This window comes from Panthera pardus, unplaced genomic scaffold, assembly GCF_024362965.1.
Source record: "Panthera pardus isolate Hobbes unplaced genomic scaffold, ASM2436296v1 HiC_scaffold_11, whole genome shotgun sequence".
NCBI classification, from domain to species: Eukaryota; Metazoa; Chordata; class Mammalia; order Carnivora; family Felidae; genus Panthera; species Panthera pardus.
The window spans coordinates 105,198,338-105,222,253 of NW_026526666.1; the positions used below are offsets into that span (position 1 = coordinate 105,198,338).

Consider the following 23,916-nt stretch of genomic DNA (forward strand, 5'->3'; position numbering starts at 1 on the left):
TTCCAAACTTTCCCCTTCCTTCCTTCCTTCCTTCCTTCCTTCCTTCCTTCCTTCCGTCCTTCCTTTCGTCCTTCCTTCCTCCTTCCTCCCTTCCCCTCTCCCTCCTTTCCTTCCTTCCTCCCTCACTCCTTCCTTCCTTTGTTCTTCCTTCCTTCCTCCCTCCTTCCCTCCCTCCTTCCTCACTTCCCTCTCCCTCCCTTCTTCCTTCCTCCCTCCCTCCTTCCTTCCCTCCTTCCTTCCTTCCTTCTTTCCTTCCTCACTTCCCCCCTCCCTCCTTTCTTCCTTCCTTCCTCCTTCCCTCCCTCCTTCCTTCCCTCCTTCCTTCCTTCCTTCCTTCCATCCTTCCTTCCTTCTTCCTTCCATCCTTCCCTCCTTTCCTCCCCCTTCTCACTTCCCCCCTCCCTCCCTTCTTCCTTCCTTCCTTCCTTCCTTCCTTCCTTCCTTCCTTCTTCCCTCCTTCCCTCTCTCCTTCCTCACTTCCCCCTCCCTCCCTTCTTCCTTCCTCCCTCCCTCCCTCCTTCCTTCCCTCCTTCCTTCCTTCCTTCCTTCCATCCTTCCCTCCTTTCCTCCCCCCTTCCGCCCTTCCCCCCTCCCTCCCTTCTTCCTTCCTTCCTTCCTTCCCTCCCTCCTTCCTTCCCTCCTTCCCTCCTTCCCCCCTCCCTCCCTTCTTCCTTCCCCCTCCCTCCCTTCTTCCTTCCCTCCTCCCTCCCTTCTTCCTTCCTTCCTTCCTTCCTTCCTCCTTCCCTCTCTCCTTCCTCACTTCCCCCTCCCTCCCTTCTTCCTTCCTCCCTCCCTCCCTCCTTCCTTCCCTCCTTCCTTCCTTCCTTCCTTCCATCCTTCCCTCCTTTCCTCCCCCCTTCCGCCCTTCCCCCCTCCCTCCCTTCTTCCTTCCTTCCTTCCTTCCTTCCTTCCTTCCTTCCTTCCCTCCCTCCTTCATCCCCCACCTGTCAGGTACCTGCTGGACAACTGTAGCTGAACCTTGCTCTTCGGGAGCCAACATCCCAAGGAAAAAAGCCAACATCAGGCAAGCACACTGTGCCAGGTGGCAAAGCAAATGAGGCGGCAGGGGGGAAGAGGGAGCTGCTTTAGATGCAGGGGTCGGGGGGAGGGATGGTCAGGGAAGGTCTCTCTAAGGAGGGACGATTGAGCCCAGACCTGAAAGAAGCGAGAGAGGAAGTGTCAGGGAAGAGGAGCAGGCAGTGCAAAGGCCCTGGGGCAGGACGGGCTCCTGGAGGAACCGGTGGGGTTGGGGACCTCAAAGGAGCCAGGACGGCTGGGCTGAGTGACCGGCGGGGGCGGGGGCAGTCCCATGGGCAGGAGCTGTTAGTTCAGGGGAGCCCCAGAAGCCTCCTTGATAAAAACACCTGATGAAGAGCCGTCTCCACTGGCGCCTAAACCGAGGCTTCACCCACAACAGCGCCCCTGACGCAGAGACGGCCCTCGGCCAACCGCCAGCCCTGTAATTGAGACTGAAACACGCAGAGCGACAGGTGGGCGGGTGGGTGAGGGGAAGGTGGGGGCGCCCCTCCCCCGTTGCATTATTGATCGGGAGGAGCCGCCCCGTGACAGGTGTGGCCTCCGCCTGCCAGGCCGAGGGACGGGGCCAGGCCTGGGGGTGGTGCCCCGCGAGGAGGAAGCCCCAGGATGAGAGGGCCTCCCCGCAGGCTCCAGGCTCCAGAGGACGCCGACACCCCCTGCATCCTACCTGTTCGGCCGCAGGGACGAGAAGCTGAAATTTCATCTGGTGACGACCAGGTCCCCACCCACTGCTGTCCCCGGATCCCTGCCGGTGTCCAGCCACTGTGGCCACAGGTAAGCCCCTCAGGGTGAAGTAGGGGCGGCTCGGAGTCCCGAGGGCGTCCTGAGCCTGGCAGCCGGGGGGCCCCCGGGGGGCTCACACGCCCTCGGACAGCACCCCGGGGCTCACGGGACGCTGGATGGATTCTGAGCCCAGAGAAAGAGCCGGAGCCTCAAATGGCCGCCCGGCCAGGAAGCAGCCCTGAGCGAGCCCAGAGTCACCTGTTAGGGGCCCAGGAGCACCCTGCGCACCCGCCTGACACGGGGCGGAAGCCACAGAACTGTGAGGTCAATCCCAAGGCCACAGCCAGCAGCCCGCATCCTTAAATTACTTCTGCTTCCAACTTCCCTGCCATGCTTCTGCTCACACCTAAGACAATTCTGGTGACGGGGCTCAGAGCTCCCTTTCCAGCTGGTGGGTCTTTATCCCCGAGTCGGCCATGACCGGGACGGCATCCAGAGCGGGGACCACGCGCCCCCGCGGGGGGTCACGACATGGGTGCCTGTGTCCCTCGAAGCTGCCACTCCGTGGCTGGTTCAGGGACAGCAGGGAGTCCTGCAGGAGACCCCCTCCCTCCCTCTCCGGGCCGGGTCTGATAAGCCCGGGGCGCCTCTGGCCACCCGGAGGGACAGCCCCTGCGGCCCCTGTTCCCACCAGGCTCGTGATCCACACAGCGCTTGTGGGCTCCTCACCGTGAAACCCCGCTTCCCCTAAAGCTGGGGATGAGCCGTGGCCTCCCCTCAAAGATGCCACCTGTCCTGTCCTGTCCTGTTCTAGAGGACACAGCGGCACAAGGGCTCCACCTGACGCTGGTCAGGGAGTCAGCTTCCTGTCGAATTCAGGTCAGCCCACGCACACGTGACACCTGCCCATGGTCCCGCCTCCTGAGCCCCCCGCCCGGTGCCAGGAGGCAGGGGCCCTGGGCTTATCCGCCAAGTGTATGGCTCTGAGGCCGGGGGGCCGTGGCCACGGCTCGTGGGCCACTGAGATCACCGGGATCGTCTGGCCTGCGCCTGCAGGCGTGCGGGCTCCATGTGCAGGGCGGAGAGGCAGGGAGCCCATCAGAGCTGACGTGCTGGTGAGAGGCCTGCCGCCTGTGCGCCCCGGGCCCCGCACGGCCCCATGTGGCGGCCCCGCTCTATTATGGCTTTTGCCTAATTAGGGTAATTTAAGTGAAAGTGATCAAAGCGACGGGAGAGCTCTTCATAAACTGTCACCACCGCGTTCGTTCGCGGCTCGGGGGCTCTGCCCTTGTGAAAGTCGGGGGGACGGGGCCCTGCCAGCCACGCCCCCCCGCCCCCTGCACATCTGGATCCCAGACTCTGCCTCTGCCCGTGGTGCCCTCCCTAATGGGCCGAGAGGCCACATCCCAGGAGCGGGATCCCCGGGAAGGACATCAGGGATGCGACGGCCCCCACTCCCAGGGCCCCCACCACCCTGCCTCATGGCACCTGTGTCGCCCCCCCCACCCACTCCGCCAGAGGCACCCCAGCCTGTTTCTCTGAGCCCCGCAGAGGAACCTGGGTTTACCTGGCATCTGAGCAACCTGAACTGGGAGGGGCCTCGCCCAAAGCAAGAGGATCTCTCCAGGGACATGCTAATCACTGACTCTCCCCCCCACCCTCCCTCCACCAGCCACCTGTGCAAGGCTCAACATCTCAGAGCCTTGCTGCTACCTCCTGCTGGGGTAGGGACGGCAGGAGGCGGAGGGGGTTCCTAAAATAGCACCTTCCTCAGCTGCAGTCAAGTTGACCCTGGGCCAGCAGGCTGAGGTCGCTGCTCCTTACAGCCGAGGGACCTCTCCCCAAGCAAGGGCAGGCCCTCTGCTCAGCACGGGTTGTCTGGGCCGGACCCAGGAAGTCAGCAGAAAGGGGCTGGATGCGCAGATAAGGGTCCACCTGCAGGGTGTTGGGAACAGCCCGCGGGAACACCCACAGGAGCCCACGTGGAGGGGGTGGCCCGAGAGCCGGCTTCCACGGAAGCAACCCGCGGGAAGAGGGGCCGGTGGGGAAGGGGCCCCGAGGCAGCCAAGGCAGAGTTCTGGGCGGCCAGGCCCCAGGCTCTTCTCCGCAGAGCTCCCTCCTCCTCGGTGAGGACGGTGAGGATGCGGTGAGTGCTGGTCCCGGTCCCCAGTGGCCCGAGCCCCACCTCCCGCAAACTCGGGGTTCTCTGCTCGGAGGCTGCCCAGACCCTGGCCCTGCAGGGCCGCTCAGCCCTCCTCCTCCCGGACCCTTCCCCGGGCCAGGGCCTGGGGGCGTGGCGGGGGTCCGGGGCGGGGCAGAGGGCGGGGCCAGGGCCTGGGGGCGGGCAGAGTCTGGGGTGGAGCGGGGGCCCAGGGCGGGGCCAGGGCCTGGGGGCGGGGCGGGGCGCGCCCGGCCGCTGGGGGCGCCGCTGAGCAGCCGGGACGCCGGGTGTTGACTTTCTCCCGGGAAACGGACCCGGCGACGCAGCCCACCCCCCCCCCCCAACCCTCCATGCGGCTGCGCGCGCCCCGCTCAGCCTCGGAGCACAGGCGAGTGTGCGTGTCTGAGCGCACAGGCGGGTGCGAGTGAGCGTGTGTGCATGCGTGTGTGCCTGGGTGAGTGCACGCGTGTGTTCTGTGTCGCAGGGTGCTTGTGCGGGCGTCCGTGTGTTGGACAGCGTGTATTAGGTGGGGCTTGTGTGCAGGCGCTCTGGGACCCGAGAGAGAATGTCCCCGAGTACTGTCGTTAGGACTTCAGGTCGGGTTTGGCAAGGGAGGGAGGGGACTGGCAGGGGCTAGTCCCCGGGAACCGACCTCAGAACTGACCCCCTGGCCTGGGCCACCGAGGCTCCCCACCCCCACCCAGGAGCCAGGCAAGTGCCCCTCACCTCCCCAGCTGCCCAGGGCACCCACGTGGAATGGTGGACTGGGGAGGTGGGCAGAGGTGTGGCCCTGAGTTTGGGCGGGTCTCTGCAGATTCAGACAGCTGAGAAGGTGGCCCCTGTGACCAGGACAGGGAGGGGGTTGTGTGTTCCACCTTCCTGAGGGGTCCTCCGCCTGGGTGGGGGCCGGAGGGGGGGAGGCAAGGGCCTAGAGTCCCTGACCCCGCAGGCCCTGACACTGGGGTCTCAGTGGGGAGGGTTGCGGACTAACCCCACAACCCCCTCCCCACCCTAGGTGCCCGTGAGGACTGGACACGGGCCCTTCGCGGGCACTGCGTGATGTCGGCCCAAGAGCTCGTGGCCTGCCTCTGCCGGGAGGGAGACCGGCACCTGGCCCTGGGAGAGCCCCCCTTGGCCACTGCCTTCTACCTGGCTGCCTTCAGCTGCCACGCCCCCTCGGCCCTGCGGAGCGTCCGCGCTGCCCTGGCGGAGGCACAGGGGGCGCCGGTGGTGGCCACGCTCGAGGCCTGGTGCCGGGGCGACAGCCAGATCCCGCCCATCCACTGGGACGGTATGGCGGTTGTGTCCCTCACGGGGACCCTGGCCTCCGCGTTCCTGGCCGCCCTCTGCCCGGACCACCCGGCCACGGTCCTGCACTCCCTGGCCGGCCTGCTGGCACACGGGCGCACCACGAGGAAGTGGTGCGGCGCTGCGACAGCCTGCTGGATGCCCACGGCCAGCAAGCCCTGGAGCTACAGCTGACCCGCGCCCTGGCCCGCGTCCTGTCCGGGCTGCAGGCCGACGCGGGCGCGGTCGACTATCTGCAGGCCTTTGCCTCGAACGCAGACCGGACCGTGGCCTTCGTTCGAACCCACCAGAAGCCCTACCTCCCCGTGCTGATCGGCACCCTCCAGGACTACATCTCAGGGCGCCGGGAGGCAGAAGACGGCACCGGCCTGCAGGAGACCGCCTGCCGGGGACTCCTGGCAGCCCTGGACCCCGGGGGCACCTGGAGCCACGCCCTGTCACCGGAAGCCCTGCTGCGCAGCGGCAGGTATGAGGACTGCCGGGCAGCGTGCAGCCGGGCCCTGGAGTCTGACCTGGTGGGCAGCGGCCCCCAAGGTAAGAGTGTGGCTCTTGTCCCCTACGTGCCGGGTGGAAGTCGCCCAGCCAAGCCTTCACAGCGTGCTTCAGGGCTGGTTACGGTGCAGTGGTGGGGGTGGGGGGGGGTGTTCCCGGAGTGAGGACAGCACAGTGACCAGATGGACAAGCCCCTGCCCTTACAAAGCACCCAAGAAAAGGAACAAATAAAAAATGTGCTTAGAAAAATGGACCGTGCAAGGTGCCACTCTAGCTGGGTGGTCAGCGGGGGGCTTCTTGGAGGAGGTATCATTTGAGTTAATACTGAAGGGTGCCAGGCAGCAGAAACAGAACATGGCAGGTCCCTAAGAGAGACAGAACTTGGGGTGTCCGTGCCACTGAATGGAGCCGTAGTAGCCGTCAGGGGGCAGGAGCAGAGGGAGAAGGGAGGCCCTGAAGAGATAGCTGTGGCTCAGCCCTGCCGGCCCTGAAAGGACTTTGGACTTTACCCCCAGAGCAGCAAGGAACCATACAAGAGTTTTAAACTACGGAGAGATGTGCTCTCGGCTGCATTTCTAGTTCCTTCTGTCTGCCGTGTGCAGAATGTGCCGAGGGAGCCAGAGTGATCACAGAAGATGCTAAGAGGCTGGGAGGCTGGGAGGAGGACCAGGCTGGGGGGAGGACTAGGGCAGGAGGAGGACCAGGTTAGAAGGAGGACTAGGTCGAGAGGAGGACCGGGCTGGGGGAGGACCAGGTTAGAAGGAGGACCAGATCGAGAGGAGGACCAGGCCGGGAGGAGGACCGGGAGCAGATGGGAAAGGGGGCCATGGGGGACTTAGGCACCCCCAGTTTGAGATACTGCTCCTCTCTGGTCCGTTTACTGGGTCCTCCTCCGGTGGGGGGGCTGGGACAGAGCGTGGGTCAGTGGGTGAAGTCCCAGGAGCCCCACGCCACCCTACCACAAACCCTCTAAGATCCTTCCCGGCCGCGCGGCCTCTCCCACCCTTCCCCATGTGCACGTGGGGCTGGTGGCTGCACTGGCCTCTGAAGCTCACTGTTGCGGTTCAGTGAAAATATGTGTCCAACCCTTAAAATGGTGTCACCCATTAAGCACTCAAAAACATGTCCCTTGTGCCAGTCATGTGGACATGTCATTAGGCGGCTGAGCACATGAGCCTTGAGATGAGAGGGAGCTTGGTTTTAGGAAGAGGTTTCAGAATCCAACACACAAAGAAGGGGTTCAGAGTTAAGGGTCTAGACAGGGAGACGGGGGCAGCCGGGCACCTAGAGATGGGGAAAGGCAGTGCCAGCCGCCTTCCCCTGAACGCTAGGTGGGCAGACGTTTTAAGGTTTGACGTGCATCCTCGCTGAACGCACACAGCAAGCGTCGGGGGTGATCCAGCCACACCCCCGGGGCCGTGAAGTTAGACCAGTGAGCCACGGGGGCACACGGAGAGGGAGGCTCCACCAGGCCACCACCAAGGCCCCGGGCCTGGGAGTGAGGCCACCTTACACCTTCCCGCCCAGGCAAGCCACCAGATGACTGTAGGCATGAGGGAGCCCGGGTGAGATCACCAGAACTGCTCACCTCCACCCAAGTAGCCCAAACTGAGAATGAATCATGGGCTCTTCTGGTTGTCGAAACGGTCATTGTTTTCAGCCACTAAGTTTCGGGGCAGTTTGTCACACAGCAGTAGTAGCCAATACAACTGCCGACTCACGGCAACAGGCTTTGGTGCGTGTTTCAGCCAAAACTCAGTGAAATAACAGGGGAGTTACAATTTCCCGTGTCCACGATCGTATTATCCACTACCTTCATTAATGGAAGGAGAATGTATGATCGTCGCAAGGAACTCAGGAAAAGCAGTTTGGAATATTTTTGACACAATTTTGACAAATGTACGCAAAGAGTAGAAGGGAACGTCCTTCACTGAGAAAGATGCTATCAACACCTGACCCAAATGTCAACTTAACGGTTGGGAGAAGTCTTCCGTTTAAAGCCAAGAATGTGGTGGCTCCCCGCCTCCCCTGTGTCCACGATTGTACTAGAGATCCTAGCCAATGCAACAAGATAAAAATAAATAAATGTCGGACTAGAAAGGAAGAAACAAAGTTATTCCAGACAATGTGATTAGCTCCGCAGAAAGCCAACGGATACAGCAAAAAGGTATTAGGTATAGGGACAGAATTTAAATGGAGGTACAGAACGCACTGACATTTACAGACACGAGCAACAAACATAAACTTTATCATTTGAAAATATACCGCTCACTGTAGCGACGGAAAATAATTGGTTTCAAAGAGCTATAAAACTTTGTGGAGAAAATTATAAAACTTTATTTAAAAACAATAAAGAATACCCATGTAAGTAGTTATCCAATGTCCATTGTTAGAAAGAGTTGGTATTACAATAGAAGGGCAAAAAAACAATAGCAGACAAGACAAAGAAGAAGAAGAAGGGGAAGGAGACGAGCAGGAGGTGGGGGGGGGGGGAGAGGGAGAGGGGAGAGAGAAGGAGAAAATGGAGTGGAAGACAGTGGTATAAAGATTTCCCCTACCAGTCAATACAAAGCTATACTAACCAATACCAAAGGTTACTGACTTCAGGGACAGTTGGAAAGAGCAATAAAACAAATTCGAAAGGCCAGAAACAGACCTGTGGGCATCCAGAAGTTGATATGTGAGAGTGAGCATCACAGGTCTATAGGGAAAGAAGACGACCATTATTTAGCGGATGCTGCTGATTCTGCAAAAAAATAAAAATAAAAATAAGTAAATTCCAGGTGGATTATGTGATAGCTACGTTGTAGAGTTTCTAAAAGAAAATGTAAGAGAACGCCACTCTGATTTCTTGTGGATGGCTGGACTTCTTAAGACACAGAAAGTGGAAACAAAGGGAAATTTGTTGTGTTTGATTAAATTTAAGATTTTAAGCTTCCATTTTGCCCACAACTATAGGAAATTAAAGGAAAATCGACATCAGAGAGAAAATATTTGCAAAATATACAATGGGCAAAAGATGACTACTTAGAGTATTTGGAGAATTCCTACATATCAATAAGAAAAAACATTCAATATGAGAATTGGCAAAAGCATTTCCCATAAGAGAAAACACAGATGGCAAAGAAATATGAAAAATGTTCACCATCATGGTAATGATATGAATGCAAATTAAAACAATGAGATACCACTCTCCACCCACCACATTGGAAAAAATAGTTAAAATTTTAAAAATTGGCCTCGCTAGTAATCAGGAAAATTAAAATTAAAGCAACAGTGGAATAGCATTTATATCCCCCCGTATTGTCGAAATGTTTAAGTCTCACAATAGAAGCGTCTGGCTTCCATAATGGTGGACGAGCTTGACTGGACTGTGTCCCACAGGTAACAGTGATAAAATTTGGCCAAAATATAAAATGCAATCATTTGAAGGCACCGAACGGTGACCAAACGTACACCACGCGAGAGGCACAGGCTTGCAGCTTTTTGCCAGAGGAAGCCCCCTCAGTCCATGTGTTAGCCAAGTAAAACAGGAAGCTGCCGTTGTACTGGGTTGAGAGGTTGCAGGACAGAGTTCAGGCTGAGAAAAGTGGCTGGAAAGTTTAGAAGGAAAGTCCTGAAGAGGGGGGAGCCACAGACGGGGTTAGACCCCAAATCTGTGTATTAAATCCACTTGAATCCCTGATGGGCCACCAAACTGCACATCCGTGGGAGAGACTGGGTGGTCTGAAAGAGCAGCTGCTGGGAGCTTCAAGGACTCACCAGAGATTTTAGCTGGGCCCAGTAAAGAGAAGACGGAATCTGGGGGGTTGATCCTGTCCACTGTAACTGCCTGCTGACACAAAATCCCCTTCGGAGGAACATAACTGAATCCAGAGTCTCTACAAAACACCAACAGGACATGCAAAGAAACTGGGAAATAAAATGGAAGCCACAGTCAGGAGACAAAGAAGTCAACAGAAACTGAGCCCAAGATGATCCAGGTGCTGAACTTAGCAGACTAAGGACTTGAAAGGAACTATTCCAGATCGATTCAAGAACCAAAGGAAAATACGGTTACAGTGAATGAACAGATGTGGAATCTGAGGCGGTAAATGGACACTGGTTTTAAAAAGAATGAAACGGAGATTCTAGATTTGAAAAATGCAGAGCGTATTGGAGAAAGCAGAAGAGCCAGTCAAGTTGAAGATAGAAATTATCCGGTATGAAGAACACGAGAAAGATGAGCAGAATCTTGGTGACGTGTGGGACAGTGTCTGGAAGTCTGATTGGGTAACTGGAGCCTCAGAAGAACAGAGAACACACTTCCATGTGGGTAAATAGGTAGCAGATCCCCACGGGCCCCAAGGGCTCTCCGCCTACCGCAACTCCCTAGGACGTGAAGTATTGTAAAACTCAGGCATAGAATTTTGTTCAGAAACGAGTAAAGGACAGGAAAGGCCCAAAGCATCCTACTTTGCCACCAAGACTAGACACGGTGACCTTGTTGGTTGGTTGATCTCAGGGTGCGAGATTTTTCTTTTTTTTTAATTTTTTTTTTACAGTTATTTATTTTTGATAGAGACAGAGCATGAGTGGGGGAGGGTCAGAGAGAGAGGGAGACACAGAATCCGAAGCAGGCTCCAGGCTCCGAGCTGTCAACACAGAGCCCGATGTGGGGCTGAGCCAAAGTCAGAGGCCCAACTGACTGAGCCACCCAGGCGCCTCGTGTGTAGACCATTTTTAACCCCATTATAAAGCAGAAAAGGAAACTGAGGCACAGCGAGATTCCCTAAATGGCCCAAGGCCCCCACTGTGTAAGCAGCACTGGATGTATCCATACTCTATTCCCTGGCCCTGACCTGGGGCTCGGCTCCAGAGGGAGGCGCTGGGTCCCAACCCAGGCCAAAGGAGGCCAGCAGCAGAATGCTGAAGTTCCAGCCATCCCCTACCAAGGTCACAGGGTCAAGAACCTCCGCATTGACCCCGGGGGGTGGCCTGATCCCAGAGAGGGAACTCAATCCCCAAATCCATCGTTAAAAAGTAAAGAAGTTTTCTAACTAAATTTCCCTGTGGGCTGAGCGGTGAGACTGGCTTTGAACCCGCGGGCAGAGAACACTGCCGGACAGGCGCCCCGGCTGTCGCGCCCGATTCTGCCCTGTCACTAACGGTCCATCTTCGGGATGCGATGTCCTGGGCTACTGGGACACTTTCGGGAGATGCCACGAGGTGCTCCAGAGGGTCCAAAGCGCCGCACGGTCGGGGGCTATAGGTGACACCCCGGAGGATGTGGCCCAACAGGCAGGACCAGTGCCTCTGTTTCTCTCCCCAGGTGAGCGTCTGGCCGCCCTGCTGGTCACCCGCGCGGCCGCGGCCTTATTCCTGGACGGTGGGGCCCGGGACCTGCTTCGGGACCTGCACGAGGCCTTCCGCCAGAGCCCCTCGGGGGCGCGGAGGCAGTTCGAGGCGGTGCTCTCCGCTGGGGACCGAGAGCGCGTGCGGGCCCGGGCGCAGGAGGCGGTGGATGTGGGCTTCGCCCACTTCCAGGAGGCCGTGCGGGGCCGCGCTGAGCTCCGCGAAAACTCGGGCCGCGAGCTGCTGGCCCCGGTGACCCGCGCGCTCCGTGTCCTGCTGCGCATTGCGCCGCCCGGGGAGCGCCCGGCCCTGGGCGCTCGCTTGGCTGAGTGCCTCCTGCTGGCCGGGGACACGGCGGGCTCCCGGACGCTGTGCGAGCGCTGGCTGCGGCCTGCGCGCGCCGGGGACAGAGCGCCCCTGTTGGCGCTGCGGGGCTTCTGCGCGCTGCACGCCGGCGACGCGCGGCGCGCCCGGGAGGACTTCCAGGAGGTGGTGGAGCACGGACCGCCGCACCTGGGCAGCTGCGTGCGCGCGCTGTGCGGCCGAGGGCTGCTGCGCGTGCTGACGGGTAGCACGTTCCTGGGCGCGCTGGACTATGTCACCGCCAGCCGGCTGCAACCCGAGGAGGCCTTGCTCGTCGCCAAGGCCTACGTACCCTGGAACCAGCGGGGCCTGCTGCTGACCGTGCTGCGGGAGGAGGGCCGCAAGATGCTGCAGCGGAGGCCAGACCTGGGACACAGGGGCGCACCGGGCCGCCGGAGGAAGGCCGCCGAGATGCACAGCCCCGCCGCGCAGGAAGGGTAAAAACTAGCCAGGTGCACCCCCGGGGCTGCCGCTTCTTTCTGGTCTCCTGCGAGGTAGCTAGGGTTTGTGCGTCTTCCCATTTTACGGATGAGTAAACTGAGGCAGGAAGCAGCCGCGGGCGGGGTGGGGGGGGGAGGATCCCTAAATCATGGATGGCAGCTTCAGCGCGGAGCCCAGCCAGGTCTTAGGACTCTCAGTCTCAAACGATGTGATGTTTTGTGGGCTAATGGCCCTAGAAATTTAAGAACTCAAAAATGGGAATGGGAATGTACGACTTGCCCACCACCGCACCGATAACGTTCCCTTCTAGTTGTTTCTCCGGTGCACACACAAAATAGAATTCACCAGAGTGTGTGCTCTGTGTGCAATTTTTAGCCCACTGCTTTTTATTCAGCAGCTCCTGAACGTTTCCTTGGCCCCTAGATTCCTTCTGGGGCAGCTGGATAGCGCACCCCGGGAACATTCCCCGCGCGTTCCTAGAGCTTTTGCCCTTTGTTATAACGCAACATCTCCACGACGTTCCTTCCGCCCCGAGAATGCGCGCGGAGGTGGGGTTTCTGAGTCCGGGCGCACCGCCCCCTGGGAGGCCCTTGAGCCCAGGAGCCGCCTGCCTGCCCATTCAGCCCCACACCCCCGCCCTGATGTTTGTTTTGCAGATGTTTTGCCGGTTTGTTCAGTCAGTGGGTGAATCTGCAGCTGTTTTGACTTGCAATTCTGTTTGCTGAGAGGGGGCAGGAAGGTGTTTCCGCAAAGCTAACAGCACGGAGCTGGGAGCCTCCTGGGCCGGGAGGGGTGGGGGGAGTGTTTGAGGTCGGCTCACCCTGCACATGCGCGCGCGCGCGCACACACACACACACACACACACACACACACACACACACCTTCCTCTGCCTCCAGGATGCTCAGTTCAAATCGCTTTAATGTGCTGCTGAGGAGGAACTTTCCCCGAATGAGATTGGGGGCCCTTTGGGACTTCTTGTCTCTGGGAATTGACAGATGCCAGGCTCCGTGGCAGGACAGGGCAGAGAGTGAGCGCCCAGGGTGCACGTCAGAGGGCGGCTGGAGCTCTGGACACCACGTGTGTGAGGGGCCTTCTGGCAGGAACCAGGCCTCTGTAGTCGGGTGGGAAGGGAGGTGCGCGGACCAGGTGCCGGCGGTAGAACTTGCCCGTGGCCCGCCTCACTGGGCAGGTGGAAGGGGCGCAGCTCTCCCCGCTACTCTCTCCACAGCGATGCCCACGGCGTGTACCAGCTGGCCACGCTCCTCACGGAGCTGGACAGGGGAGACGAGGCTTCGGGCCTCCTGGGGGCCGATGCCCTGTACCGCCTGGGCCGCCTGGACGACGCCCACAAGGCCCTGCTGGTGGCCCTCTCCCAGAGGCCCGGGGCGGCCCCCGTGCTGGCGAGACTGGCCTTGCTGCAGCTGAGGAGGGGATTTTTCCATGACGCCCACCAGGTGAGGAGGCCCCACTGGGCCACAGCCCCCTGGAGGGCACCGGGCCCTCTGGCCTCACTCTGCAACCCTCAGCCTGGACTCCGGAGCGGGCAGAACTTGTCCCAGCCCCGGGCTCTGCCGCCGCGGGCAAGGCCCCTCGCCTCTGTGACCCTCAGTCTCTTCATCTGTGCCCTGGACTTACGGGTTTTTGCTGAAACAGCTAGAGCAGGTGCCCAGGGCCCAGCAGGTCTCCGGCACGTAGTAGGTGCCTCCTAGTTGCTTTCGTTGTGTTATGAAGGAAAAGGGCCAAGAGTCAGGTGTAGACGGAGCTTCATCCCAAGTCTTCCAAGTGAACTAGGCTTGGAGGTGACCCTGCTCAGGGAGGGGGATGGCAGAGGTGCTGCTGGCCTCGCCCCTCTCCGACACCGCTCTGCTCCCAGGAAGAGCAGGACTTCACCTCCCTCAGGTGGCATGAGGGCTTCCCGTTGGAACCGGGGTCTGAGGTCATGTTCCAGGGGAAGGTGTCAGGCTTTGGGTCAGACATTCGGGTTCCCTGTCTCCGTGCGCTAGGCCACGCGGGTGGGCGGGGAGGATGCCCGGGACCTTCCGCTCTGGGACCTGGGTCTTCAGCGAGCGGCCGGCAGGGGCAGCAGCGGGTCTCTCTGTGGGACCCAGCGGCTCCGAGAGCCGCGGCCACGCCCACCCGGGTCTCGCTCCGCCCGGAACGGGCTCCGGTCCCAGGGCATTTGCTCCTCGCCTTCCGAAGGACTCCGGTGCCCTCTGTCCCCTTAGGACTTGAGAGCCCCCTTTCCCCGCGCTTCCCGTTTGGACCTGCAGCGTGTGGGCCTCCGTGGCTCGGAGGAGGAGGTGCGGCTCGGGGACACTGGGACCCCCGCCCCCACGGCGAGCAGCCCAGCGCGTCCCCCCCTTCCCGGCGCTCTCTGGCCGAACGCGCCGACCCAGGCGGGAGCCCGTCCCCTTAGCCCCGCCCCCTAGCCCCGCCCCTGGAAGCTCCACCTCGTGGGCCACGCCCCTGCCCCCCTGCGAGGGGACCTGGGGGTGGAGGGGTCCGGGCATCCGGCGCAGGGGGGAGGGGGCAACCCGGTGACTGCCCTGCCCCGCAGCTGGTGAAGAAGGTGGTCCAGTCCGGGGACACGGCCTGCCTCCAGCCCACCCTGGACGTCTTCAGCCACGAGGACCGGCAGCTGCTGCGGGGTCACTGCCACGCTCGGGCCCTGGCCATCCTGCGGGCGCGGCCAAGCGGGGCCGAGGGCGCGGCCCACACCAGGGAGGCCATCGCCTACCTCTCTCTGGCCATCTTCGCTGCAGGTAGGAGCTGCCCGCCCGCCCCGGGGTTCCCATCCTGTGCCGGGTACGCGGGGGCAAGATGAGCCACGCGGGGGTAGGGGGTCAGAGACCTGAGGGATCCCAGCACGCTCTTGGTTCACGCCTTGCCCTAGCCCCTAGCCGTCCAGGCGAGCATGCTAAAAAACCTGGGAGACCGGCCAGACCGGCTGGGACCTGAGCCAGGACCCCCAACACACACACCCTGGGCCCTGTGGGCAGGAGGGAACGAGGCCATTCCCCCAGCTTGGCCCCCTCCCTCCAACCGGGAAGAGTCCTGGCCCCCTTCAGCCCTTCCTGGAAACAGTGGGGGTGAGTCTGTAGGAGCGAGCCTGCTGTCACCTTCTGCCCAGCCAGCGCCATCCTGGGCGACAGGGCCTCTTGAAGTGGGGCCTTCTCGATGTGGTGGCATAGGGCGCGCATGCTGGAGGGGAGAGGCGTCCCCAAGGACGCGCCTCAAATTCCTGGGGCGCGCGGAGATTCAAAGTGCGGACTTTGGATCGGGTCGTCAGGTGGATTCCTGGCTCTGCACTTACTAAGCATCTCCTCGTGTTCATCTTCTCAAAGTGGGTGATGGAGACGCCGGGCTGAGGGGCCGGGGTGGTGAGGACTGGACGGCAGGGCTCACGGCCTGCACGCACTAGTGGGGAAGGGGACGTGAGCCAGAGCATCCTGCAGGGCCCGGTGTGCTGTTCTCTGCCCATCACTGGACAGACGACCAGAGGGAGCGCGGTGGCGGTCTCCTTGGGGAGGGGCCCAAGAACTCAGAGGGCTCCTCCCTGCCCACCTGGCACCTTCCCACGTCCAGCTGTTCCAGCCCCGAGGACCCGTCTGCCTCCGGGACCCTCGGCTGGCCTCACCTCAGATGCAGCCCCAGTGCCCCCTCCTCTTGGGACCCCTGTCGGACTGTCCACCAGCCCTCCCGGATGCCACCCTTATGGCTGGGCTCCCTGTGCCCTGCAGCCAGTGCCCCCAGGTCAACCCAGACACAAGATCGTGTCTTGGTGCCCAGGGGTCCGTGAGCTCCCCAAGGTGGCCCCGAAGCTGGGGCGCCCCTGCCCTGCCCCACCGCTGGGCACCAGCAGATGCTGGATGGGGGCAGATGCTGTACCCCCCCCCAGCCCAACAGCGGCCACGTCCTGATGCCACAACCCCCTTCCTCCAGGGAGTCAAGCAGTTGAGTCCCTGCTCACCCGGGCCCACTGTTATGGGCTCTTGGGCCAGAAGAAGACTGCCATGTTTGACTTCAATTCAGTGCTGCGGGCTGAGCCGAAGAACGTGCAGGCTCTGTGCGGTCGGGCACTTCTGTCCCTGGCCCTGGACCGGCAGAAGGTACCAGGCCCTCCCCTCCCCGCCTGGGACTGGGCAAGCGGGGTTAGGGGAACAGTGCTTTGGGGGAGGGCCACCCGGGAGGAACCAGGACACTGCTTTCCTTCTGGGGCCCAAGGGGAGAGGGAGCAGGGCCAGACCGTCCTGAGCGTGAGACGCCCCTTAAAACTCCTCCTGCACGGGGGCTCCCGGGACACTCATCATCACGTCCCGTCATCCCAGGTTTCAGGAAGTCTGTCCCTTTCATCTGAAGAGTCCCCGTGCCTCCCAGCCTCAGTGAGCACAGGCTGTGCAAGCCCTCGGGGCTACTAGACCCCCCCCCCCCACCTTCAGCTTAACATAACAAGACCGCAGCTGCCTTCTTGGCAACCACCCCGAGCCGTCTGCACAGAGCCCAAGGATTCGGGTGGTCAGCATGCAGGGACAGAGGTGGGAGGGGATGCACTGGCAGACCCAGGACAGGGGCTTTTCCCAGAGAAAACCTGCACGCAGGCAGCCACAGCTGAATGGCCCTGGACAACGGCACCTCTCAGCCAAGAGCGTCACAGCCCGGTGGTTGAAGCTGGGTGGCCGCCCTGAGGCGCTGCAGCCCAGAGGTGGCCTTCCTGCCAGGGTTCCTAACCGTGTAAGGGCCGTGTGCTCGGAGGCAAGGAGAGATGGTCCCAGACGCTGAGTTGAGAGCCTCTAGAGACGGTGCTGGCGTCTGCCCCTCGGGAGTCCTGAGTCTCCCCCAAGGGCGCTGGCAGCCTGGCTTCCGTTCCAGCCTGTGGCGGGCTCTTCCTCAGTGTGCCCTCCTGGTGCCAGCCATCCCTCCCTTTCCGGAACCCCAGCATCCTGGCCGCAGCTCCCCATGCTCTGCTCTGTGCGGCTCGCCGGCCGGGCCGTCCTATCGTGCAAAGCCAGCGGCCCGGCTACGTGCCCCTTCTGGCACGGCCAGCGCCCAGGCCCTGGGAGAACACTTGACAAACGCCCGCGGGGACGCCTTCTGCCCCCGCTCTCCCCACAGGAGGCCGTGGACGACATCCTCTTGGCTCTGAAGCTTGATGCGAGGACAGCGGTCCCTGAGATCCGCTCTCTGAAGCCAGAGGCCCAGGCCCTCATCACCCAGGGCCTCTCCTCCCGCTGCCGGGCCCTCCTGAGCCAGGCGTCGGACGCCGGGGCCCCCCTCAGCGACGAGGACGCCCAGGGCCTCATTGCGGCCGGGGAGGCGCTGGTCGCAATCGATGGCGGGCAGCCGGGCTGGTACATCCTGCTGGCAGACGTGCTCACGGCAGCGGGTACGCTCAGCCCGGGTTCGGGGCACGCGGGTGTCCGGCTCCCGTCACTCCTGGTGCTGTTCTGTAAAATGAAAGGATTCGGCGCCTCCTGGGGTCCTTTCCACCCCAAACCTCAGCCCTGTGACCTGGTCCCCGCGTGGGGCCTGGGGTGTAAGGGTCCAGAGCTCGCAGTCACCACCAGGGCCCCCTGCAGGGAGGAGAAACAAAGGAGCGGTTTGGGTTTTCACAAAAGGACCGCAACACCGCGGCCTCCTCGGCGGCTCGTGCGTTTATGCAGCTCGCGTGCACCAGGGTCCGGCGACACCAGGCCCTGCCCTAGGCGGGCTGGCCTCACGCCCACGCGGGGCGAAATCCTGAAGTTGTTCTAGCACTAACGTGAAAGGGGAGAGCTCTCTGCAGCCTGCCTTTCCCTGGCCTGTCACTGTCCCACCCAAGCCTGTGAGGTGCCCTCCTCAAGGCCTAGACTGCCCTGCAGTAGAGTATAAATTCCTGCGAGTGCTCAGGAGAGACCCTCCAGGTGACCACTGTGAGGCTCAGAGCCATGCCAGGGGCTTTCGTGACCCCCACCCCCACCCCCAGTGGGGAGGATCGGGCCAACAGGCAAGCTGCGACTGGCACGGTGTCGGCGTCTCCTGTTCCCGGAGCCGAGCCCCTCCATCATCTGGCCTCTCCCTGGGCCGGCACTGAGCAAGAGAGGCTGTGGCCAGCTTCCCACCTCTCTCTCCCGTCCCCCGTCCCAGCCCCCCCCCGTGACCGTCCGTCCCCGATCGCCGACAGGCAGCTACGAGGAGGCTGGCGCCTGCCTGCAGAAAGCCCCGCAGGCCACCCCCCTGTCGGCGGCGGCCCGGGCCCGGTGGGGCCTGCTCCAGCTCAAGAAGGGAGACGTGCCGGCCGCCGCGCGGGATCTTCAGTGCCTGGCAGAGGCGGACGCCCAGGAACTCAGCTTCCTGCTGCAACTCCTAGAGGCCTCGGAGCGGCAGAGCCTCACCCAGGTGCGCCCCACGGAGCGCCCGCCCGGCGCCCCGGCCCCTCGCCCCGGGCGGCTCTGCCCTCCCCTGCCCTCCCCGTCTGCCTGACTTCAGTTGCGGTGGGGGGGTGGGGGTGGGATGGGGACACAAGCCAGTCTGGCCAGCGACCCCAGCAACCTCCCTCGTATGCATGAGACATATGAGCCACAAGTGACAGGGCCGGGGAGAGAGAGGGGACCCCTGGTCGGAGCCGGCCAAGCCAGCCAGGAGCAGCGGCCCTCGCAGGAAGCCCGCTCCAACCCCAGGTCAGGGAAAGAGCGGCACGTCCCTCCCAGTGAGAGCGTGGCAGGAAGGCGGGCTCCTGCAGGCCGTGAGCTGACGGGGCACCACGGCGGGGCGGTGGGCTGGGGTCACCGCCTCCGGCTGGCTGATTTTCCGTTCGCTGTCTAGTCGACGAGAAGACACCGAGCGCCTTCCAGCAGCGCTGTGGGCCTCGTCTCTCGGGGGAGGCAGCGGGAGGGTTCACTCTCGAGAGTACCGGGATTGAAAAGACCCTGAGACAGGGCCGTGGGGTTAACAAGGTGGCACTGGAGGCGAAACCATGAGGGGACAGACAGGCCAAGGCAAAGGCGTGGAGGTAGGAAAGCGTTCAGAAAGTTCCCAAAAACCACAAAACGGGTGGTCAGTGCAGCTCGTGTGGATGGAGGAGGAGGGGGTTGGGGGAGGGTGAGAGGCTTCAGGGCCGAGGGCTAGTGGGGGCCAGTCTGACGGAAGAGCCAGCGGGGCAGGGGCAGAGGGAAGGGACTGCCCCATCCGCAGGCTGGGGGCAGGAACCCTGGCGGCGGGGGAGACGCTGGGCTGGGGAACAGACCCCGGGAAGTGGCTGAATTGCACCTGTGGGGAGGGGGAGGGAAGTGAAGGGACCACCGGAAGGGGAGGCCAAGAGCACAAGCGGACGGGAGTCCCAGGGACTACCAATTAAAGCGCCCTGCGACCTGAGGCAGGTACCCCACGTCCTCACGCCTGCTGTGCCCAGGACTCTAGTGGGTTCTAGTTCTCGCGGTCCGGCAGCAGAACGGAAACCCTACCGGGGGCTTCAGCCAGGGGGCTTAAGAGAGGAAGTGGCTGCACAGGCATTAGGGGTGGAAACAGCGAAGAGACGCAGGAGGACGAGCTGCCACCTGGGGGGGGGGAGGGGGGGGGGTCCCGTCTTCAGGACCTGGAGCCCCCAGGGAATCTCTGAGACGGGTCTGGCTGGGGTCTCGGCACGGAGGAGACTGGTCTGGGCCGGTTCATAGGAGGGAGCTGGGTGGTCTCTGGGCGCCCCTGAGGGGTCTGGGGGGAGGGTGTCTCTGAGATGGGAGGAGGGGGAACGGGAAGGGGTGCCCGACTCCCTGGCGGGGATGGTGCCAGGGGGGAACGGGATGGGATCTCCGAGCGGGAAGGGGGTCAGGGGGGCTCTCCGAGCGGGAAGGGGGTCCGGGATAGGGGCTCCGAGCAGGAAAAGGATGAGGGGGAGGGGCTCTCCGAGCAGGAACGGGATGGGGGGGCTCCGAGCGGGAAGGAGTGGGGAGGGGGGGTCTCCGAGCGGGAAGGGGGGCCGGGCGGGGGGCTCCGAGCAGGAACAGGGGGCGCAGAGGGGCGGCCGGCAGGCTGCTTGCGGCTCCGGGGCGCAGACCGCCCGGGTGAGCGTCTGCGCGACGCTGGGCCGACGCGGAAGTGACCCCGAGAGGTGGAGCCCGCTTCCGGCGCGCGCCCCGACCCCCGGCGGCCCGGCGCATGCTCCGCAGCGGCCCCTGTCGGCCGCCGGGACCTCCTCGAGGTTCCCGGCAGGTGCCGCCTCCCGCGGGCTCGCGCCCCCGGGCTGCCTGGCAGGCGGCGCCCGGGCAGCGTCGCTCGGACCCCGGACCCCGGGCCGGGCCGCCCCCTCCCAGGCCGACGGCGTCCGTGCGGGCCCCGCGATGCTCGGCGCCTCTTCGGGGGGCCGGCTCGGCTGCACCCCGCCGCGGGGCGCAGGGAGAGGGGCGGCGGGAAAGGCCGGCCCCGGGGGCGCCGTGTTCTCCAGCGGGAGCCGCTGTGGGTTCCTGGGAGAGGGGTTCATCCCAGGGGGCGCTGGGGGAGCCGGAGCGCGTGGAGGCAGGCTTTGAGAGTGGGCTTCATCGGCACCCACGTCGGCTCAGAAAGTGAGCCGGGGGGGGGGGGGGGGGGGGGCGCAGAGGGGCGGCCTATGGGCCGCAGTCCCCAGCCGGGGCCCCCCCAGCCCCTCCGCTGTACCCGGCGGGGGGGGAGGGGGCAGGGCTAGGTTGGACGGTGCCCGCTGACCTCTGGCCCCGCCCTCCTCACGACACCACTACCAGTCGGGGGGGGGGGGGGGGGGGGGTGAAGCACAGTGAATCCCAGTCCCCGGAGGTCACGGTGGCCGATGCGGGAGCAAGTGCAGTAGTTTCTCGGCGTCGAGTCTGGCTCTGCAGGAGCGGCTCGTGGACCAGAGGGAGAAACCCACCAATGCTCAGCGGCCGCCTTCCTGACCTCGGGCAGAGGAGGGGGCTCGGGGACGGAGCTGGGCAGAGGCGGTGCTCGCGAGGGTCCCCGGGGCCAGCGCGGCCGCGGGAAGGTGGGCAGTGTGGGATCCGTGGGCCCGTCGTCGGGGAGGTGACTGCAGAGAGGGGCCGAGGCGGGGAGGAATGAGGGAGGAGTTCACCGGATGGCAGAAGCAGTGGGGCTGTGAGGAAGGGGAGGACCAGTGAGGAGAAGGGAGTCCAGGGGGGACCCCTCTGGGCGGGGTTACAAGGTGGAGGGCTTGCAGCCCGTGTCCCCTCCCCTGTACTTCCCCTCCTGAAGCTGCCAGCCGCTCTGGCAGGTCAGGAGCAGAGGCCAGGTGTGTAGGGCTGGTGAGGGGCCCGCAGCTTCCTGGACCGACCCGCCCTGTGTCCCTCTGTCCCCTCTGTGCAGGCTGCAGCCCGGGAAGCCCACGCCCTCCTGAACTCAGGGCAGCCGGGGCGAGCGCTGGGCTACTGCTCGCTGGCCGTCCTCGCAGGTAGCAGCGATGCCCGTCACCTGCGCCTGAGGGCCACCTGTCTGGCTGAGCTGCAGGAGTTCGAGCGGGCACTTGGGGACGTGGACCGTGTGCTCCGGGAGGATGGGAGGGACGGTGGCCTCCCGACGCAGGTGGAGGATTTGTGCTCCCGGGGACGCCTGCTGCTGAGCCTGGGAGATGAGGCCAGGGCCACGGGCGCCTTCACCCGGGCCCTCGAGCTGGCGCCCGCGCTGGCCCAGAGCAGCCTGTGGGAGCGGCCAGGCCGGGACCCCACTGCCCAAGTGTTCCTGCATCGGGGCCAGACCTTGCTGGAGGAGCAGCGCTATGCAGAGGCCTGGACAGCCGCGGAGAATGGCCTCCTGGTAGACCCCGAGCACAGTGGCCTGAAGAGGCTGAAGGCGAGGGTCCGGAGGGAGGCCTCCTTGGGCTGCCGGCTCCACTGACCCCGTGCTCTCCGGGCCCGGGGCACGGGTCGCCCTGTCGCCCCCCGCCTGGGGCTCCTGAGCAGCAGGATACTGTGGGCCTCACCCACGTAGATCAGACTCAGCTGGGAAGTGAGAGTCTACAGGATCACCACGTTTCAGGTTAGCGAGAAGACGTTCGCGATAGCGTATGGATAGTATTAAGTCATCGCAAGACGACAAAGCTGGAAGTTAATTTTGTAAAGTTCCCTGCGGGCGACACAGCTCTTGGATCCGAGAGGAGATCATACCTGAAATCAAAGAATGTTGAAAAACTAATGCTAACAAAACGTGTGCGGAGAAGCAGCTGCCGGAGGTAGTCAGAGCAGTGCCCAGGGAATGGGCAGGCCCCAAGGAGATTACCAAGCAATGAAAAGAAAACGAAGTACGTGTTCCGTTCAAGAAGTCAGAAAAAGACAGTAAAGCAAGGGAAATCAGGAGCTAGGAATTAAGGACAAAAGCAGAAGTTAATAAATTAGGAACAGAAGGATAGAAGAATGAATAAACCTAAAACACGGTTTCTCAAAAATAAAGCGGATGAACCAACAGCTAACTTAGTGGAGAAAGCCCAGGGTCCCTCCGCTGGGCCGTCCTGCTGCTGTCAACTCCAAAGGTCTTTAAACTCGTTCATGCCGAGAAAAAGAAGAAAAGCTTTCAAGTTCATCGTTGAAGAAAGCATGATCTCAACCCAAAGAACGCTGCAAACCAATTGAATTACCAGTTCCAGAATCCTAAATGTCATGCTTGGCTCGGCAGCACACGAACCGAAATTGGAACGAGACAGATTAGCGTGGCCCCTGCACACACCTGTCTTGCAAAAATCCTAAATATCAACGAGCCCAAGTCCAGCGGCGCGTTCACACCACACCTCGAGCAACGTACACGGCAATACGAGGACGGTTCAGGGTGGGGGACGCTACGGTCTATCGTAGTAATCGGGCTACGGGGAGACAAGTCCTGTGACCCTTCTTGGGGGCTGCAGGGGGCAGGGTGTATGGTCACACTGGACAGATCCTACGCCTTTGGATTCCTTCCGTTGTACTCGGGAAGTTCTGGCATCTCGTCTCCCTTCACTAGAGACCACGAGTGAGGGTTGCACTCGGCCACAGGGACTGGCAAAACCACCGGGCACACCGTCTCCAGCGTCTGTGGGGGGCGTGCCCACGGCCTTAGCGCCGACCCAGCCCAGAGCTGTGTGCCCTCCGCCATGGCCTAACACCCTCAGACTCCGTTCCCACACAGAATTCCCAGGGTCCCCTGTGTGAATTAGCACAATCTTGCAATTATTGGGGTGCATATGCTGTTTCCTCCAGGATTAGACGTTGTACCTGCCCCCTCCCCCAGGATGCTGAGATTACACCCCTTTTATGGGTCTAGAGTCCCTGGGTGAGGGAGGGGGTCATGGAGGTTGAAGAGAATGAGCATCCTTCTTTCTGGGCACCTGACCCCCACGAGGCTCTCAGCGTAGATGATGAAAACAAGGTTCGTCTCCTCCCACACGAGGACGGGCTGCACCCCTGGAAAGGGGCTCAGGGACTTGGGGTTCCAAGTTCTCAGCTTCATCTGAGCCCCCTTCCTACTTCCAGGGTCGCATCCCTTTGCAGTCAGCGCCCTGACTTCTCACAAGAAAGTTGACGTGTCTGTAAATGCGACCAACTTTGTAATTACACGGCTCATGGGATTACCTGTCGCGTTTGACATTCAGCAGCACTGGCCTGTGCTCGTAACCGGGTCCTCTCAGGGCCGCCATGGAGCCCCCTGACTCCCGGGCTATGACCTGAGCTGGTCATTTTCTTCCTGTGTGTGCTCCAGGACACTCAGGAGAGCCCACCCCCTGCCACAGTCCCTGCGGCCACCATCACTGCAGGAACGGCCACGTGCCACAGCGCCTGGGCTCCCACGCCCCCTGATTCAGTGGGTGCGTCACAACCACCACGGTGACCGCTCCATCACCATCAGTCGTGAAGCCCCTGCACACCACAAGTCTCCCTTCCCGACGAGCCTGGCCGTGCAGACAGGCCCAAGGACACAACCGAGCCAGGCCCCAGGTCCGTCTTTGCGGGTCTGGTGGCAGGGACCACTCTTGGTACCAATTTACGTATCAGTCAGGGTCCACTCGAGACAGAAACCACACCCATGATTGCAATGGCAAGGGTTTAATATAAAGAATCGCTAATTAGCTAAGAAGGTGGCAGTTATGTAATGG

General features: G+C 62.3%; 1 protein-coding gene across 1 annotated transcript; it reads left to right on the plus strand.

Moving 5' to 3' along the window:
• Positions 1-4,941: 4,941 nt before the first annotated feature.
• TTC34 (tetratricopeptide repeat domain 34) lies at positions 4,942-23,897 on the plus strand. The gene is given in 9 exon segments (XM_019461158.2): positions 4,942-5,329; positions 5,332-5,764; positions 11,034-11,856; positions 13,090-13,315; positions 14,419-14,623; positions 15,804-15,970; positions 16,974-17,244; positions 18,022-18,236; positions 21,165-23,897. Coding segments are annotated over 9 exon segments (3,216 nt in total). The 5' UTR covers positions 4,942-4,981; the 3' UTR covers positions 21,693-23,897.
• Positions 23,898-23,916: the final 19 nt, after the last annotated feature.